At 44.6% G+C, this 17,416-nt stretch overlaps 1 protein-coding gene across 1 annotated transcript in view; it reads left to right on the forward strand.

The window, feature by feature from the left end:
• The first annotated feature begins 536 nt into the window (after nucleotides 1-536).
• Nucleotides 537-17,416, forward strand: part of LOC120393921 (transmembrane protein 245-like) — a 142,514-nt gene continuing 125,634 nt past the window's right edge. The window contains exons 1-2 of the mRNA XM_039518378.1: nucleotides 537-604; nucleotides 4,303-4,888. Coding sequence (XP_039374312.1) covers nucleotides 537-604; nucleotides 4,303-4,888 — 654 coding nt within the window. The remainder of the gene's footprint in view (nucleotides 605-4,302; nucleotides 4,889-17,416) is intronic.

Below are 17,416 nucleotides of genomic sequence, written 5' to 3' on the forward strand. Positions count from 1 at the left end.
CTCTTGTGTAATGACAACATTATGCTAGGAATATGAATCCTGAAAATAGTGCCATGGTGTGATGGTCACTCTGGGCTGTCAATGTGAACCCTCCATTTTTGTATGCAGTGTTGTTGTAGCCCTGTTGGTCCCAGGATATTAGAGAGATAAGATGGGTGAGGTAATATCTTTTATTGGGCCAACTTCTGTTGGTGAGAGAGACAAACTTTCGAGCCACACAGAGTTCTTCTTAACTTCTGTTGGTGAGAGAGGTAAGCTTCTGAGCTTACGGAGAGCTGCTCTTCAGGTCTGTAAGTTTGAATGCTTGTCTCTCTCACCAACAGAAGCTGTTCCAATAAAATAGGTTACATCACCCATCTTGTCTTTCTAATGTGAATCCTGTCATTATGTCCCTGTTGGGTGCCATATACTGAGAGCATGAAGCTTGCCACTAGAGGACGAGTGTAAATCTTAATGGTAGTAGTCTGCTGTTTAGATCTTACTCCACTCTGAGCCTGGGAGTTTTAATTTTAGCATGTGTATCCTCATGCCAATCCATGAAGGCAGTGGAGTTTGGAAATAAGGTGACCACAGGGCCAGCCTTACAGGTGGACGCCATGGACAGGTGGGCACTGTGGTCAAGAGGCAAGGAGCGGGATGGGCCTGCGATGCGAGGCCACGGAAGGGAGCTCAGGGCAATGGGCGGGAGTCAGTGGGTCCCAGAGGCAATGGGGGGATTTCTTTGCCACTTGGGTCTTGGTCTCCCCACTTTTACAAAGGTTCTAGCACCCTTGGTCAGTGGATTGCTGTTCCAATTGCATGGGCAAGAGGGAGCATACTTTTTTTTACTTCTCGCTCATTTCATCCATCGTGAGGCTCTAGCCTTCTCCATTCAGTGCCCCAGACAGTGCATTCAGGACAAAGTTTAGTGACCCAAATGGAATTCAGGATGCCATTTAGTGCTCTCAGTGGTGGATTCAGGACCTCGCTTAGTGCCCTGAACAGTGCGTTCAGGGCCTCATTTAATGCTGTGTAAATGTAACTGATACCCACACCAAAACAGGGGAGGTCTTTCTGGGGATGGGAGTGCAGTGAGATTCAGTGGGGTGTGGAATCAAATGGATTGGGGGATCTCTCTGGAACTGGGAGTGGAGTAACAGTGATTATGGGGCAGTGTCTCTGAATCCCTAGGACCCGTACCACAGCTGCTGCCTCTGCTCTCCTGAGTCCACTGCTCCCCATCCCTCCCTGCTGGCCTGACTGGAAGCCTGTCCCTACAAGGTGCTGGGTGGCTGGTGTGGGAGAGTCCATTTATCCTGCAGTTTCTCCCAACCCCTGCACCTACGTTTCTCCCACCCGCTCCAGAGCTGCTACCACTGCCTCTCCCCAGGCTGCTGCAGCTCCCATGGTGGATGAAATGAGTGAGAAGTAAAAAGTATGCTTCCTCACCCCTTCCAAAAAACCCCCCAAACAAACAAAAAAAAAACCAGGGTCTTTAAGGGCTCCTGATGGGTGCAGGCAGGTTTCCAGAGGAACCATTTGAATCATGCTTTGCATAACCCTAATTTTGGCTGCCTCATGGGGTGGACACCTTGAGACATCTTGGCCTTTCAGAAGTGCTGATCACCACTGATGTCTATGAGAATTGCGTGGGTACTTGGCATCTCTGAAAACAAAACCAGGGAGTTTCAAGTTAGAATCCAAATTAATTGGTTCTGCAATCCAACCACAGACAGAAGCTGTAACCTGAACTCTAACATTCATTCACTCTACCCCGGGGCTGCGGCAGTGGGGCTCCACCGGTGATTTAAAGGGACTGGGGCTCCCCGCAGTGGCTGGAACCCAGAGCTCTTTAAATCACCGCCGGAGCCCTGCCGACCCTACCCCGATATAACGGGGTTTCAGCTATAACGCTGTAGGGATTTTTGGCTCCCCACGACCGTGTTATAGTGGGGTAGAGGTGTATGTACAGTAGAACCCCTATTTTATTAATTTGGGATTGAATAGTTCATAAAATTGAACTTTTCAAAATTACAGTACGTAGGATGTATAAATTATAGTATGGTGCACTGCAACACTTTGTGTCCTTTAAACCACTGCAAAGTGATCTCCAAGGCACTGGAATGTAAAGGGATGTTGATTTGTTCTTTATAAACATCACTTTCATTATGTGATTTTTTTCCCATTAAGAAAAATGGTTCCTAGGACTGGTCCTTCATTAGAAAGATATTTGTAAAATTGAGATTCTAGTGTCTGCGGTCCAGATAGTGGAGGAAGATGGATAGTCACACTGTAAGTGCAGGTTATACGCACATTAATAGCAGGCAGGAAACAACTGCCTGAAAGTTGGTTGTGGTTGTGGCAGGAAGGCTTGGTAGCACACAGTCTGATAGCTGGGTCTGAGAGATGGGCTGGGAAACAACCTGTTACTGGCAGAGGCCCAGCTGTAGCAAGCAAGGAGGTTTGGGGGCAAATGCATGTACGCAGCTGGATGATGGTGTAGAGGGGACCGCAACTATACTCTATTATCTTTATGCAGGACTTGGGTAATTGTATCTGTTAAACAGAGCACCCAGCAGACATCTGGAGAGCATGGGTATATCACAGCACTCACAGGCTACACCTCTGCTTGTGAGCTAGGGGTGTGATTCCCAGCTTGTGTAGATGTACTTGCACTAGCTTTCATTGATCTTATGTTATGTTCTTATGCTGTAATTTTGGGGAAGACATATACTTCATCCAAATCAAAGGATATCTCTGTTTTAAATACAAATTTGAACAGTCTTACCTATGGAGCTTTGAAAGTGCTATCACTACTCAATATTGTTGTAGCTGTGTTGGTCCCAGGATATTAGAGAGACAGAGTGGGTGAGGTAATATCTTTTATTGGACCAACTTCTGTTGGTGAGAGAGACAAGGTTTTGAGCTTACACAGAGCTCTTCAGATCTCTGTGCTTGAAAGCTTGTCTCTCTCACCAACAGAGATTGGTCTAATAAAAGATATTACCTCACCCATCTTCTTTCACCAGTATTCACCAGTATGGCACGTGATGGGGCTGAAGCACTGTGGGATTTTGCTGGGACAAACTGAATTAGTGCAGGTGCACCACCTAGGAATCAAACAGTTGGAATGGAAGTGGTGTGGACAGCAGCCTTATAAGACTTACTCAGAGCTAGTGTACCAAAGATACTGTACTTGGAACACTAGTGAAACATTACAAGTGCTTTTGTGTGTAGACACAGAGGCCTGGGCTACACCAAGGATATTAAACCAGTTACAGTATCTAGACCCGTTGTAGAATAATTTTTGTCCACACACAATAACACTCCAAATTGCAAATGGTATAATAACCAAGTAGAACAAACTAAATACATCAGGCTAAATACACAGTGAATACTTAATTAGTTCACTCCAAACTAGTGTGGTGCCAGAGTGGATGCAGACAAGAGGAAATGCAGGCTAGTCCATCCCTTACTGTCTCCCAGTGTTTGAGTGGCTATATGAAATTCCGCAAAAGGGACAGCTTCTGGAAACGTACCCAGGAATTGTGGGAATGCAATCAATATGTGTTAGGACTGTGCTATTAGGGCAGATGTGGAACAAAACTTAAATCACATCAGTTAGGGTGGATACACTGAACTGTTTCTGCTTCAACCAATTTAATTACAGATGATTCAGGACCTGAAAATTCTAGTTGAGTCTTCCTGAATAAACAGGACCTGTGCCTTTTACATGTGTATACAGAAATAAAAGAATCTTCACGCCTCGCCCCACTTTTCCAGCCGCATTTAATAATAAAGGAGCAAAAAATTCACCCCTCCGGGCTATGGCCAGTTGCTCACCTTTTAAATCCGTGTGAGAGAACTGATGCGCCGGGCTGTAAACGCACAAGAAACTACATCTCCCACCATCCCCTGCTTCACCAATCACCGCCATTAGGAAAGCTCTACCGTCAGGCTCCCCCGCCCCGCCCCGCCCCGCCCCGAGCGCGTGCATTTCCCGGCATCCTCTGCACTCCCTCGTCTGACGAACATACGCTCTCAGCATCACAATCGCCTGGGGCAGGGGGAGGAAGAGAGACTACGTTTCCCAGAATCCTCTTCGAGCCATTCTTCCGTGGGGAGGCAAGGCCAGACAGACTACATTTCCCAGAATCCCTGGCGGCTCACGTAACGTGCGGCGGCGCCTGTGCCGGTGCCGCTCTCCCCTGGCGACAGCGGCGGTTAACGGTGTGCAGGGGGCGTGAGGCGGGAGCGATGGCTGACAGCGGAGACTCCGCGGCGAGTCCCCGCGCCCCGTCTCCTCCCGGCTCCCCGCTGCAGGGGCGAAGGCGGCCGGGCTCCTGCTCGGCTCCCGGTGCGGGCGGCAGCAGCACCAGCCAGTCTCCGGAGCGCAGCGCGGCGGGTCCCCGGGGCGGCGCCGCGGCTGCTGCTGCCGCCGGCGGCGGTGTCGTCGCTGCCGCGGCTGGAGAAGCCCATCAAGCAGGCCTTCTACAACACCGGGGCGCTGCTCTTCGCCGGGCTGTGCTGCGGCGCCGCCGTGCTGGTCTACTTCATCCTGGAGGCCTTCCTGCGGCCGCTGCTCTGGGCCGTGCTCTGCGGCACCTTCCTGCACCCCTTCAAGAGCTCGCTCACCGCGCTGGGCCGCCGCTGGCTCGGCCGCCTGCACCGCTCCCGCACCCCGGTGCTGCTGGCCGCCCTGCTGCTGCCCATCTGCTTCGCCAACTACGGCGCCGAGGCGCTGGGCGAGCAGGTGCTGCGCAGGCGGCGCCTCCTGCTGCTGCTGGGCGCTGGCGGCCCCCTGCTCTACGGGCTCTACTGCCTCGGCAGCTCCCTGGGAGTCCAGGTGCTGCTGGCCCAGACCGGACTCCTGATCTGCCGGGGGCTCGACTTCTTCAGCAGCCTGTGGGTGAGTCTGGGGGCTGGGGTGGGCTCGGCCTCGCCTCTGCCACCGTGGGGATCGCATAGATGTGTGCGGAGAGGCGCGGTCTGCCCCGAGCATCACCCAGGTGGCTCAGCACCTCTCCCCTGCCCCGCCCCGTCGCTCCCATGCATGGGTTTTAGAGGGCTTGGTGCCAGTTTCCTCCTCAGCATCCCTGTGCAGGGAGAGGCTTAGCCTGGTGCTGTGTAACACAGGGGCTCTCAAACGGGGCATTGGGACCTCTCAGGGGGTTGCGAGGTACTACATAGGGGGGGTGGGGTTTGTGAGCTGTTAACCTCTACCCCAAACCCTGCTTTTTATAATGGTGTTAAATATACAAACAAGTGTTTTTTAATTTATAAGCGCGGGGGGGGGGGGAGAAGGTTGCACTCAGAGGCTTGTTATGTGAAAGGGGTCACCAATACAAAAGTTTGAGAACCATTGCTGTACCACTTTTCAGCAGGCTTGATAAGCAAGGATGGGATTCACAACAGTGAAATCAGTGGGAGTTAGGTATGGAAGTCCCTTGGTAGGATGTACAGTAGGAGTCAGGTGCCTAAATAATACCATTGATTTTTATTGGGGATTTAGGAGTCTAAACACTTGTGGATTCCCAGCCTTAAAGCTTAACCTCGAATAATTGAAAGAGGACCAGAACCAGCCTCAATATGAAATCACTGTTGGTATTGCTTGGAAAGACATGGGGAAGGCTAGCATCGCTTTCACTTCACCTGTGTCTGTACTAGAAACTTTTTCTGATCAATATACTCTAGTGGTGTGGTTTTGTTTTTGCAATATTTTTGTACTGGCAAAAGCCCTAGTCTAGATGCAATTATAACAACATAAATGTGCTTTTGCCAGTTTATTTTGCTCACTGAATTGGTGGTATAAACTATAGCTAGGGTCCTACTAATTTCATGGTCCATTTTGGTAAATTTCATAGTCATAGGACTTTAAAAATTTTAAATGTCATGATTTCACCTATCTAAATCTGAAATTTCACCATGTTGTAATTGTAGGGTTGCTCACACAAAAAGGAGTTGTGGGGAGGTGTCACCAGGTTATTGTAGGGGGGTTGTAGTACTACTACCTTACCTTTGTGCTGCTGCAGGCGGTGGTGCTGCCGTCAGAGCTGGACAGCTGGAGAGTGGCAGCTGCTGGCTTGGAGCCCAGCTCTGAAGGCAGAGCCAGCAGCAGCGCAGAAGTAAGGATGGCATGGTATGGTATTGTCACCCTTACTTCTGGGCTGCTGCTGGCAGGGTGCTGCCTTCAGAGCTGGGTGCCCAGCCAACAGCTGCCTCTCTCTGGCCACCCAGCTTTGAAGGTAGAGCAGAAGTAAGGATGGCAATACTGCGACCCCCTAAAATAACTGTGTGACCTCCCTACATCTCCCTTTTGCGTCAGAACCCCCAATTTGAGAAACTCTTGTCTCCTCCATGAAATCTGTATAGTATAGGGTAAAAACACACAAGACAAGATTTCACAGTCCATGACACATTTTTCATGGCCATGCATTTGGTATGGCCCTAGCTAAGTGGCATCTACATTAGGATGGTTTGTTGATAGAGACCTACCTTAAACATCCCAGGAATATCATGTTGTGCAGTCACTGCTAACCACACTTCTAGCTACCTGGATGCTAGATGGGAATTGTGGTAGGGAGTAGTGGGATGCTTAAAATCATATTGCCCTACAAAGAATATTCTTTATTGACAGAAATCTTTAATTTATGTGATGGTTTTCATCTTAGAGAATCTGCAAGCCCTTCCCAAAAGCTCTTCCCAATATGTGTGCATAGCTTTTACTCTAGGATGTTGCAGAGTATGCTGCACAACACTGGCAGGAAAAGAAAATTTTAGGGACACTGAAGTAAACTTTACTGCTAAACAGAATGCCATGGAATCTTTCAAAGTCACGTCCATTCTAGGTGAGCACAAAAGTCTCATTCAGAGCAAATACATTACATGTCTTTAAAGGTTTGACTTGAGGTTCAAGAGTGTGGTATTTAACAGTTTATGTAAGATTGAACCTCAGCATTTGTTGTATAGGTGCTGGAACTGGGGGTGTGGGCTTGAAGTGGTTTCCATCATATACAGGGTTTACAGTTTGGTTCAATGGCTCTCAGTACCCCCACTATACAAATCCAGCACCCCTGATTTGTTGCAATAGCACATGTGCTATATCCTGGTATTTTAGCCATATACCAATTTCAATTATTACTTTCTGCTTAGTTATTCTTCCAATTCTAAACTGTTGCACAAAGATGCTCTATAATCTTAAATAGCTGCTCTGTTCTACCCCAGTCTATTTTTACCACTGAGACAAGCTGGGTGAGGTAATATCTTTTATTGGTGAAAGAGACAAAACTTTTGTGCTACAGAGAGCTCTTTTTTCAGGTTTGGTATTTTTACCAGACTTGTTTGGGAGAGGTGATCCCTCTGTCTCTGTTTTTTGTAATTTATATGAAAGGTGCTTAGAATGTTAATAGGCACCCTTTTTACTATTTTAAATATAAATTTATATAGGTGTCCCAATCCTGCAAACACTTAAGCATGTATGTAACTTTACTCACATGAACGAAGTTACATGCATCTTTATGATCTGTCAGTCTGTAAAGTGCTTTGGGAAGAAAGGCACTGTAAATATAAGGTGGTATTAGTTATTACAAAATATTTTGTACCGTCAATCCAAAGAGTTAGGAAGTAGGCCATTTCTTTTGTGCATTCACGTTTTGAGGGAAATCTAGACCTGTGTCCTGTGATGGCATCTGTGTGGGTGTTGTCCCCATAGTCAATGGAGTTCTGAGAAGGCATCATTGCAAACCAGGCCCATACAACTGAATTTTGTTTTAGGGAGTTGAGTGTATGAATACCTTCATTTCCCGCCTCCCTCCCCTTTTTGTGGGGAATGTTGTGTTAGATATAGAAAAAATATAGACTAATGATCTCTTCTCTTGCCTTTAATGAACTTTTTTGTTAGTGAATATAATCCATGAGTTTGTTACAAATATATAGGCCTCTGTAATAGGAGCCAAGAATTTGCCATACTAGGAAAAAACAGTGATTCATCAGTCCAGTATTCTGCCTCTTTCACTGGATGAAACTGGAAGCTTCAGAGGAATATGACACCCATAGTTCTCTTCTCCACCTGCCTTTCTCCATTCACACCTACCCAATTATTTATTGTTTCATATAGATAGATATTCTTCCTAACCTCAGGCTTATCAGGGCATAAACTTAAGTAGCACTTGTAACCATGTTTGCTAAAATGTTGTAACAAGTATTAGTAGGAGGGGGAAGATCAGAAATCTTAAGATGCTTTTCCCTGAAATTTTCTAGGTTTGGCCTCTGGTCGTGGGTGAATTATTTTGTTTGAACAAAAATAGTTAATTATTGAATGAAAGGAGTTCAAATACTTTTTGGTGTAATTACAAACTTGTTTTAAACAGCTGAAGCATCTTAGAAACGTGAGGTAGAAAGTTGAAATTTGGGACAGTGTCTCTAAGTTCAGTATTTTACGGTCAGAGTCCTAGTTAAAATAGGTTGTGATTTGGCTAAATTACAGTTAGAGCACTCATGTATAATTACATTATACAACCATGGAAATTACTATGCACTTCAGAAACGAATCTTTCATTTTAAAGCTGAAATTTGGATGAAAAATGCTTCACACAGTCCGCAAGTTTGAATGAAATTATTTTACCTACATACACTTTAGGCACTTCTTTGAGCTTTCATGCATATTAACTTCTGTGTTTTAAATGTAAAATGGGCATTTGCAGTAAACCAAGGGAAAGACCCTGCTTAATTCAGTGAGGAATCTGAAGGTGCATGCAAGCCCCATTTCATTTTTGATCAACGTAAGTTGCTCAGGATAAGAACATTGAAGTTGTAAATATGGTGCTGTGAAAACTCAGGAAAAAGCAAAGTTAAGTTGGTAAACTTCTCAACTTGCCAACTCCATTTCTTTTTAGCCAATCTTCTTTTTCGCTTTTATCTCAGTTGCTTGAGCTGGGGTATCTGTTTATAATGTCTTGATTTCCTTTCCCTTCAGTCTGGTCTCCATCCTCTTCATTCCATTGGAATTTCTCTTGTAAAAGTCACTTATCTTTAAGTCTAAATATTAATCATGATATTAAGTTTTTTTTTCAGTCTGCTGTTTGGACAGCATACTGTCCATATCTTGAGACTGAGGTTTAAACTTCTATCACGTTTTACTTTGTACTTCCATTTTGCAGCCCTTCTCCCATTCAGTTCTGGCTCAGTGCTGTTACCCCACTAGCTCCTGAGCCTGCAACCCAGTCTGTCTCCCTCCACTAGCACTTCTGAACTCCAGCCTCTGACCCTCTCCCTCCCGCCCCCAAGCAGCCCTGTGTGCCCCACTTTGTCTATCTTAATCTAGCTCTGCAGGCACAGTGCTGTGATGAACACAGCTGACTGCTGACTGTCCTGATGCTAGCGCGGCCTCTGGTGGGTGACAAGCAGAATTGCAGCACTTCTCAGGCAAGATTTATTTTCTGGAGGGGGGGAAATAATTCTGCGCTGGACATGAATTCTGCATATGCGCAGCAGTGGTAAAATTCCTCCAGGAGTAAATATAAAAACAACTGAAAGCAAAGACTTGAACTCGAAGTTACAGCTTTTTGCTGACATTGCCTTCAGTCAGCAATTTGCAGAGATCATTAAGCACCTTGTGCTGAATACGCTTCCTCCGACAGATTTAAACTCTGTTTCACTACTAGATGGTGCAGCTAACAGAATTTGCACCGACATAAATGCAAAACAATTGGTGAAACATGAGATGGGTACATAAAGTATCAGTGGAGGGTGGGGGAAAATGGATTTTTCTATTTCTTCCAAGAAAACTACAGCACATTGTGATCAAGTTGCTGAAGGTGTTATCGAAGAATGCAGAGAGAAGTATGGCAAAAGAGGTATTTGTCATTTGTTCAGACAATGAAGATAAATGGGGTGTCATGGGTTGGGCCCCCCTTTTGGGGTGCCACCGGATGTGCTGGGGTCACACTGAGCCTGCTGTCCTACCAGCCTGGGTTTCCCTTACTATTCCGTGCTGCTGTGACAGGCTCTCAAGTCTCTTTCCAGCACACACACAGGCAGGGACACACCGAGCTGCAGAATCTGAGTCTACGATTAGCTCTCTGTGGGACGGCTCAGCTAGGGGAATGCTCAGCTCTTCTGTGCACACACCCTCTGGAGTATAAACCCGAAATAATATTGTCTTGCACTATATAGAGATCTAGATAGTGTAAGCTCATAAAAATCGCCCCCTCTATGTGGAGGGAGATATGCACGCCCCCCCCCAGTTATGAATTGCACAAACTGGGTTTTGGTATAAACAAGAAATAAGTTTATTAAATACAAAAGGTAAATTAAGTGATTATAAGGGATAACAGAGAGAACAAAGTAGATTACTGAGCAAAACACACAAACTAAGCTTAATACACTAAAGAAACAGATTACCAATAGTAATTTCTCACCCTGAATGTTGTTTTAAGCAGGCTGCAGAGTTTCTGAAGCTCAGAGTTCCAGTTATCTCTTTACAGGCTAGACTCCTGTCTCAGCCTGGACTCAGCCCTTGCTTTTCCCTAGTTTAGTGCCTTTTCCTCTCCCTTCTTGGGCGGGGAGGCCATGGAGAAGAGCCCTGATTGACTCACTTCCCAGCCTTAAATAGGATTTATATAAGGTGGGAATCCTTTGTTTCCAGTGGAAAAATACCAGCAGTGTCCAAGGTGGTACTCCATACTAGGTGACATCATATGATCTTGCAGTGTTAAAGCCTCCATGAGACAAGGCTTATTTGTAATGACCACAGGAAGTCTAGGCAGATGAGAGATCAGCATCTTCAAAGTCCTATTTTATTGTCTATCCTAATGGCCCATTCAGGCTGATTGCCTGCTCTCTGGTGAACGTTCCCCAGGTACATACACAATTGTAATTGTTACATAGTCAATATTCCTTACTTCAAATACAGAATTGACACATGCATACAAATTTGATAATCACATTCGGCAAATCATAACCTTTCCAGTGATACATCACATGACCCATCTCCCATAAAACATCTTAGTTATGCCATATTCATATACAGCTATATTTTTATGAAGAATATGGGGTGCAGTGTCACATGGGGGAAGAAAGATAACTTGTCTGTTGGAACCATCCTAAAATTCTGACATACAAGCATTCCGCTCACTATTTAAACCTCACTGAGAAAGAAGTAACACATGACATCCTAAAGGAGGATGGAAGTTTAGTCATCTGCAATTACCATCAAGTTGGTTGATAGGAAAAAAAAAAAAAAGGCTTGAGGATTCATCTTCCCAATGAAACTGAGTGGAAAAACTCGAGAAAATTGTCTCTGTTACATGCAACTACCACAGTAATTTATAGTGAGTATGAGTAGATCAAAATATAGCATGGATTTCACACAAAGGATTCTACATAACACACCAAACTTTTTTTTTAAATGAAATAGGATTTCAGAGGAACTATTGTTGCAGTCTAAATGAAAACTGGTTTGATATAATTAACAAAGGAAATACCAAAGAACAAAACCAAAAAACAACTTAGAGAAGCTATTGATTTTATCCATTATTTAACCAACGTGACTGATTCCAGATATGAAGGTGATAAATGGAGCCCAGGAGTAAAATATTTAAAAGGGCTTTAGTCCAATTTTCAGAAGAGATTTAGGCACTTAACGAGACTTCGGGCTCCTGAAGGTCAGTGGGATTTGGGCTTCAAAGTCATTTTAGATGCTTTTTAATCCCAGAACAGGAAATAGAGACTGAAACTTGGCTGCTAGTATGTAATTGTGACTGATACTTCTCTTCCAGTATTTAAAACTGAAGATCCAGATTTCTTCTCAAAATCTGTCTGAAGCAAATTGTCACAGTGAGTTGCATCAAAATGGTAGAAAGATAATTATGGAAGATGGGGCAGTTTAAATTTTAAAAACTGACAGTTCCTAAGACTTGCCCTCCTGTCCAGTCAACACAGCATCAGTTGATTGTGACTTGAACAAACTGAGACTTGCTTGGCCAAAATTTCCTTGAGTAGGTACTCAAGTTTTATTAAAAGAAAAAAAGCAAGCTCAAGTGATAAGCATATTGGTGTCAATGGTGATAGAGCGTAGTAGACTTTGCTAGCTGGTAGACTGGGGATTTGATTGTCTTCTTGTCTGTCTTTTTATTTACAGAATTGAAAAATTTTCATTTTGAATAATAAATATACTTGATTATGTCTGAACAATAAATGTGCTCATGAAGTGAGGCCCCTGGCCTGTATTCCATTTAATAAAACCTGTTTTTAGGGCATGTTAGGGATGAGGACCTATTCTCCTTTCTTTGCCCAAGGAAATTCTTTAGCTGTTTGTACCAGGTTGAGGGAAGTCTTGTTAATTAGTGTATGCATGTGTGCCCCAGGATCTGAAATGTACACATATATAGATTGACCCAGTTATAGCTACACACCTTTGTCAATCAGGCCCATGGTATTAATAGACATTATAATATAGGATAATTTGTTTAAAGTGGGTTTCAGAAGCCCACTTGAGGGATGTGAGTAGTGTGCAATTTGTGTCATTGCTAGGATTGGAACAGTAATAGTCGTTGGAACTGGAATTTTCACAAAAGCAGATATTGACTATCTTCCTCTTCCAAGTATGTCCCTTATCACCCTCCCACCAAACTATAGTCTCCAAACTGTTCAGTGGAGATGCACACCAGTAATCTGTGTGATCAGTAACTAATGTGCAGCAGTCACTAATGTTCTCACTGAAATCCATGGAAAGCCATTCAACAATCTAGTGTGTATATTTTATAAATGTAGGAAATTATTTTCAAGTTATGATTTGATTCTCATCATCCAGAACCAGCCCATATTAAGTTTCAAGTAATTTGTTTAGTCAGTAGAATTTTCAGCAATATTAACAACTTCTAAAGTGCGTCACTCAAATTTAAAAAAAAATGTTCTGCATCATATTTCAGATGTTGCAAATGTACTGCTCATTAGCAAACACCAATACCTAAATTAGCATAGATTCAGTTAATCCACAATTTCACTTGAATCGAATCCCTCACACCTCTGGAGTCAACTGACAGCTGGTTTCCATGGCCTTGTGGAATGGTATATCTTTATTTGGTTTCTGAAACAAGATTGCTGGCACCTGTTAAAACAGGAATTTCAATCTGATTGGATAGCACACAAATATGAAATGCATTCATTTCATGAACAATTTATTATAACCAATTATAACAGTTAAGCTTTTGGAAATGAGGATTGAACTATGCTAAATATTTAGATATTGTTTTTGTTTGAAATTATTTGAAAACTTTAAGTGTTATGATTTGGGAGCTGTATGTACTACTTGAACAGTGGAGCATATTTTATTTTAATGTTATCTCTGATATCCAAGTCTATGCCTAAGGCTACGTTTTAGTCAGTGTGTATTTTTAGTAAAAGTCATGGACAGGTCACGGACCGTGAATTTTTGTTTATGGCCCATGACCTGACCATGACTTTTACTAAAAATACCCAGCATGACTAAAACTTGGGTGGGTGGCGTGGGTTCTCGCTGGCAGAGGGAGGGTACGGAGGTGCTGGGGCAGGTAATCTGGGACCCTTGCTGGGCGAGGGAGGGTTGGTGGGGCTCCCTATTTGGATCTGTGTCTCGGCAGCTCCTACGCGACGGGGGCATGGGCCAGGGCAGGGGCTGCTCCTGCCACAAGTGCCAGCTGCTGCAGCTCCCATTGGCTGCACTTCCTGGCCAATGGGAGCTGCGGGGGCAGGGCCTGCAGGTGTGGGCAGCGCACAGTGCGGAGATCCCCTCCGCTGCCTAGGAGCTGCAGGGGGGCCCCCTGCTTCAGTTAAGCACCCCCCCCAGCCTCTTCCCCTAGCTCTGAGCCCCCTCCCACACACTGAACTGCTGCAGTTGGCCCAGGGGCTGCCCAGCTCGGGCAGCTCTGGGCCAGCACCAGTTGGTGCAGAAGTCATGCAAGCTGTGACCTCTGTGACAGACTTGCAGCCTTACTTATGCCCTGCTAACAATTTGCTGCTGACAAAACAAGGGCAAGAAATATTTTAATGAAAAGTTAGACCTGTATTTGAAACACTCTGCTCTTTTTAACAAGGTGGAATTTTTTTTTAAAATAATACTAAAAATCTAAAGATCTCATCAGTTTTACAAGCTGAAGAGCAAAATTGATTAGATACTGTACTAGTCAGCATCTGATACGTGGTTAAAGTCAAGGGCTAGATTGATGCTTTTACTCATGGTGAGCAGTATCTTACTTCACAAGCCACTCCACTGTACCTTATTGGGGCTGCCTGTAGTGTTAGGTGGTAATTAACATTAATAAAGATAATCAGTTTGGCCCTACAGATGTTACACTTTCAGGTAGTTTATGTCCAAATTTTAAGGGTGTGTGTGTGTTCTGTTTAAATATAGGAAACTTAATGTTAACAGAAATGTCTATGATTATTTTCTAATTAAAAAATGGGTCTTGGACTTAAACATTCATTAATGCATGAGAATGAAAAAGCGAAGCTGATTACAAAGAAATTGAATGGCTAATATTTTGTTGTCAAATCTGAGTAAAATACAAAAAAAGCAAAAATAGTGAAAAGCCAAGTAGTTTTTTAGTTTTAATAACGTGATACGTATTAACATTGATAAAGAAATATTTTTAAATTCTGGTCCGTCAGAAGTTAATGGGAGTTTTCCTATTGAAATCCTAGCTCTACTGAAGTCAACCACCGTATTTAAACAGGGTTCAGAATAGCAGCCGTATTAGTCTATATCCGCAAAAAGAACAGGAGTACTTGTGGCAGCTTAGAGACTAACAAATTTATTTGAGCTTAAGCTTTTGTGGGCTACTGCCCACTTCATTGGATGCACAGAATGGAAGATATAGTGAGGAGATGTGTACAGACACATACAGAGAACATGAAAAGGTGGGAGGAATTAGCCTCTTAGAGTTGGTAGGGGAACTCCCACCTTTTCATGTTCTCTGTATGTGTCTATATATCTCCTCACTATATCTTCCATTCTGTGCATCCGATGAAGTGGGCAGTAGCCCATGAAAGCTTATGCTCAAATAAATTCTTCTTTCCTGTCTAGTGGTTCAGTTAAAGCGGTAGAGCTTAAACATTTGTTTAGTTATTTTCTGTTTCAGTTATCCAAGAAGTAGAGCTGTAAGAGACAAAATTAAGCAGACAAAAAGAATCCCATGTGATAGTTCTGGCCTACTACAACCTGTTAGTACAATAGAATTGAAAGAGCTTGCAAAAAAGGCTCCTTTTTGCTCAGTGCATTCCTATTGCATTTTAAATGGGTAACGAAGTGGTACAATGACTCATAGACTTTAAGTTCAGAAGGGACCATTATGCTCATCTAGTCTGACCTCCTTCACAATGCAGGCCACAGAATCTCACCCACCCACGCCTGTAATAAACCCCTAACCTATGTCTGAGCTATTGAAGTCCTCAAATCATGGCTTAAAGACTTCAAACTGAAGAGAATCCTCCAGCAAGTGACCCGTGCCCCATGCTGCAGAGGAAGGCGAAAAACCCCCAGTGCCTCTGCCAGTCTGTCCTGGAGGAAAATTCCTTCCCGACCCCAAATATGACGATCAGTTAAACCCTGAGCATGTGGGCAAGACTCACCAGCCAGACACCTAGGAAAGAATTCTCTGTAGTAACTCAGATCCAACCCCATCTAACATCCCATCACAGACCACTGGGCATATTTACCGCTAATAGTCAAATGCATGAACCATTCTCTATTAAAGGCTTACATTTCAGTTTGAGTTTGGTGATAAAACTTAACTTTTTCCTTTCCCTGTCAATTTTGACCATCTCCATTTTGGGAAGAAACTTCATTGTGTGCATAAAGAAGAAATGGATGGGACTACTAACTCTTTAACTGTGCATCAACATTAAAGATGATTTTTACCAGGAAAATATGCAAATCTTAGTTAACAGAAGATCACATTTTTGTCTTGCTACACAAGTGATAGATAGTTCTGATTATTTTGGCAAAGGGAGTGGAGACTATGAAGAATGATGGTGTAGGCTGGTTGGCGGGGGCTCATCCCCCTCCGGGGTGATGGGGAGCCAGACCGCCTCACTGCGTTGGTCAAGTGTGTTGGGGAATTAGCATGGTCCTGCAGCAAACAGTCAGTATTAGCAGGCCCAGGCCCTGGGTCAGGGCGGGGCAACAAATGGTCACTAGTAGGCCCAAGCCTCCAAAGGCCTGGGAGAGGGAGAGACTGCCACCCATGAGCTGGGTGGCTGGGGGGATGCAGGCCCACCCACTCCACTGCATCCCAGCCCAGGGCCCTAGCAGCAGCAGAAGACCTGCTGCTGCATCAGTGGGAATCCTGGCTGCAACACACTGACATGGGCTCTGGCAGTGCTACAGCCAGACTAGAGTCAGCTGCCCCCGGGCTACTTCCTTCCTCCTCCTCTAGAGGTACCTGAGTCCAAGTGGTGTCCTCCGGGGGGGTCTAGCATCATGGGCTCCTCAGGATAGCTGGTGAGTGGTAGGCTTGGCAGCTCTTCTGGGTTCGGGCTAGCTTCCGGTGGTGTCTGGTCTGTCCAGTCCTCAGGTCGGCCACCGATCACCGTGGTCTCCTCACCGGGAGATACGCCACAAACGTCTGGTCGCTCCAGTGGCTGAGAGCCAAGTGAGCTCTGGTGGCAGGCTTTTATACTTCCTGTCCTGCACCCTGACCGCTGAGGGGGCGGGTACAGGATTTGCTGGCTCTTCCCACTTTGGTGTCCAGAGAGGCTCATCCCCCTCTGGGGTGGCAGGGAGCCAGACCGCCTCAATACAGATGTGAATAGTTATTTAGAACTAGAGAGCTTCCCCTTCAAAATAAAACAAATTTAAACCATATCAGAGTTTAGACCTAAACTTTAGGAAAAACTTGAAATAGGTATATAGTGGGCAACCCAATATTTTTTGGTATAGAAAGAAGAAATTTAATAGTTGCAAATATTCTGATTTAAAGATTGATCCACTTTTTTTCCCCAGGTGTGGCTTAATACTGTAAACCAGTGGTTCTCAAACTTTTTTTTCCATGGACCACTTGAAAATTGCTGAGGGTCTCGGAGGACCACTTAATGATCTTTCCAAATGTTGTTTGTACTGTTAGCTAACTATTGTAAATTGGTTTGGATAAAAGCGCTATATAAAAAAACCCTTAATAATAAACTTTTTTTGTTCTACAAATAAAAGCACACAACTCATTTTAAGATCAGTAGTCTTACCTTTCTAATGCGATGGATGTGCCCTCTCTCCCCTGCCACGGCAGCCCCCAAGTTGGGGCTGTGAAGGAGGAGGAGTCTCTCCCTCTCTTCTCCACCACAGCAGCCCCCAAGCTGGGGCTGGAAAGGCGGGATGTCTCTCCCCTGCCACAGCAGCCACAGAGTTGAGGCTGGGAAGGAGGGTCATTTCTCCCTGGCAGCCGCAGCCCTGGAGCTTGGGAAAGTC

The sequence above is a fragment of the Mauremys reevesii genome, unplaced genomic scaffold, assembly GCF_016161935.1.
Source record: "Mauremys reevesii isolate NIE-2019 unplaced genomic scaffold, ASM1616193v1 Contig37, whole genome shotgun sequence".
NCBI lineage: Eukaryota > Metazoa > Chordata > Testudines > Geoemydidae > Mauremys > Mauremys reevesii.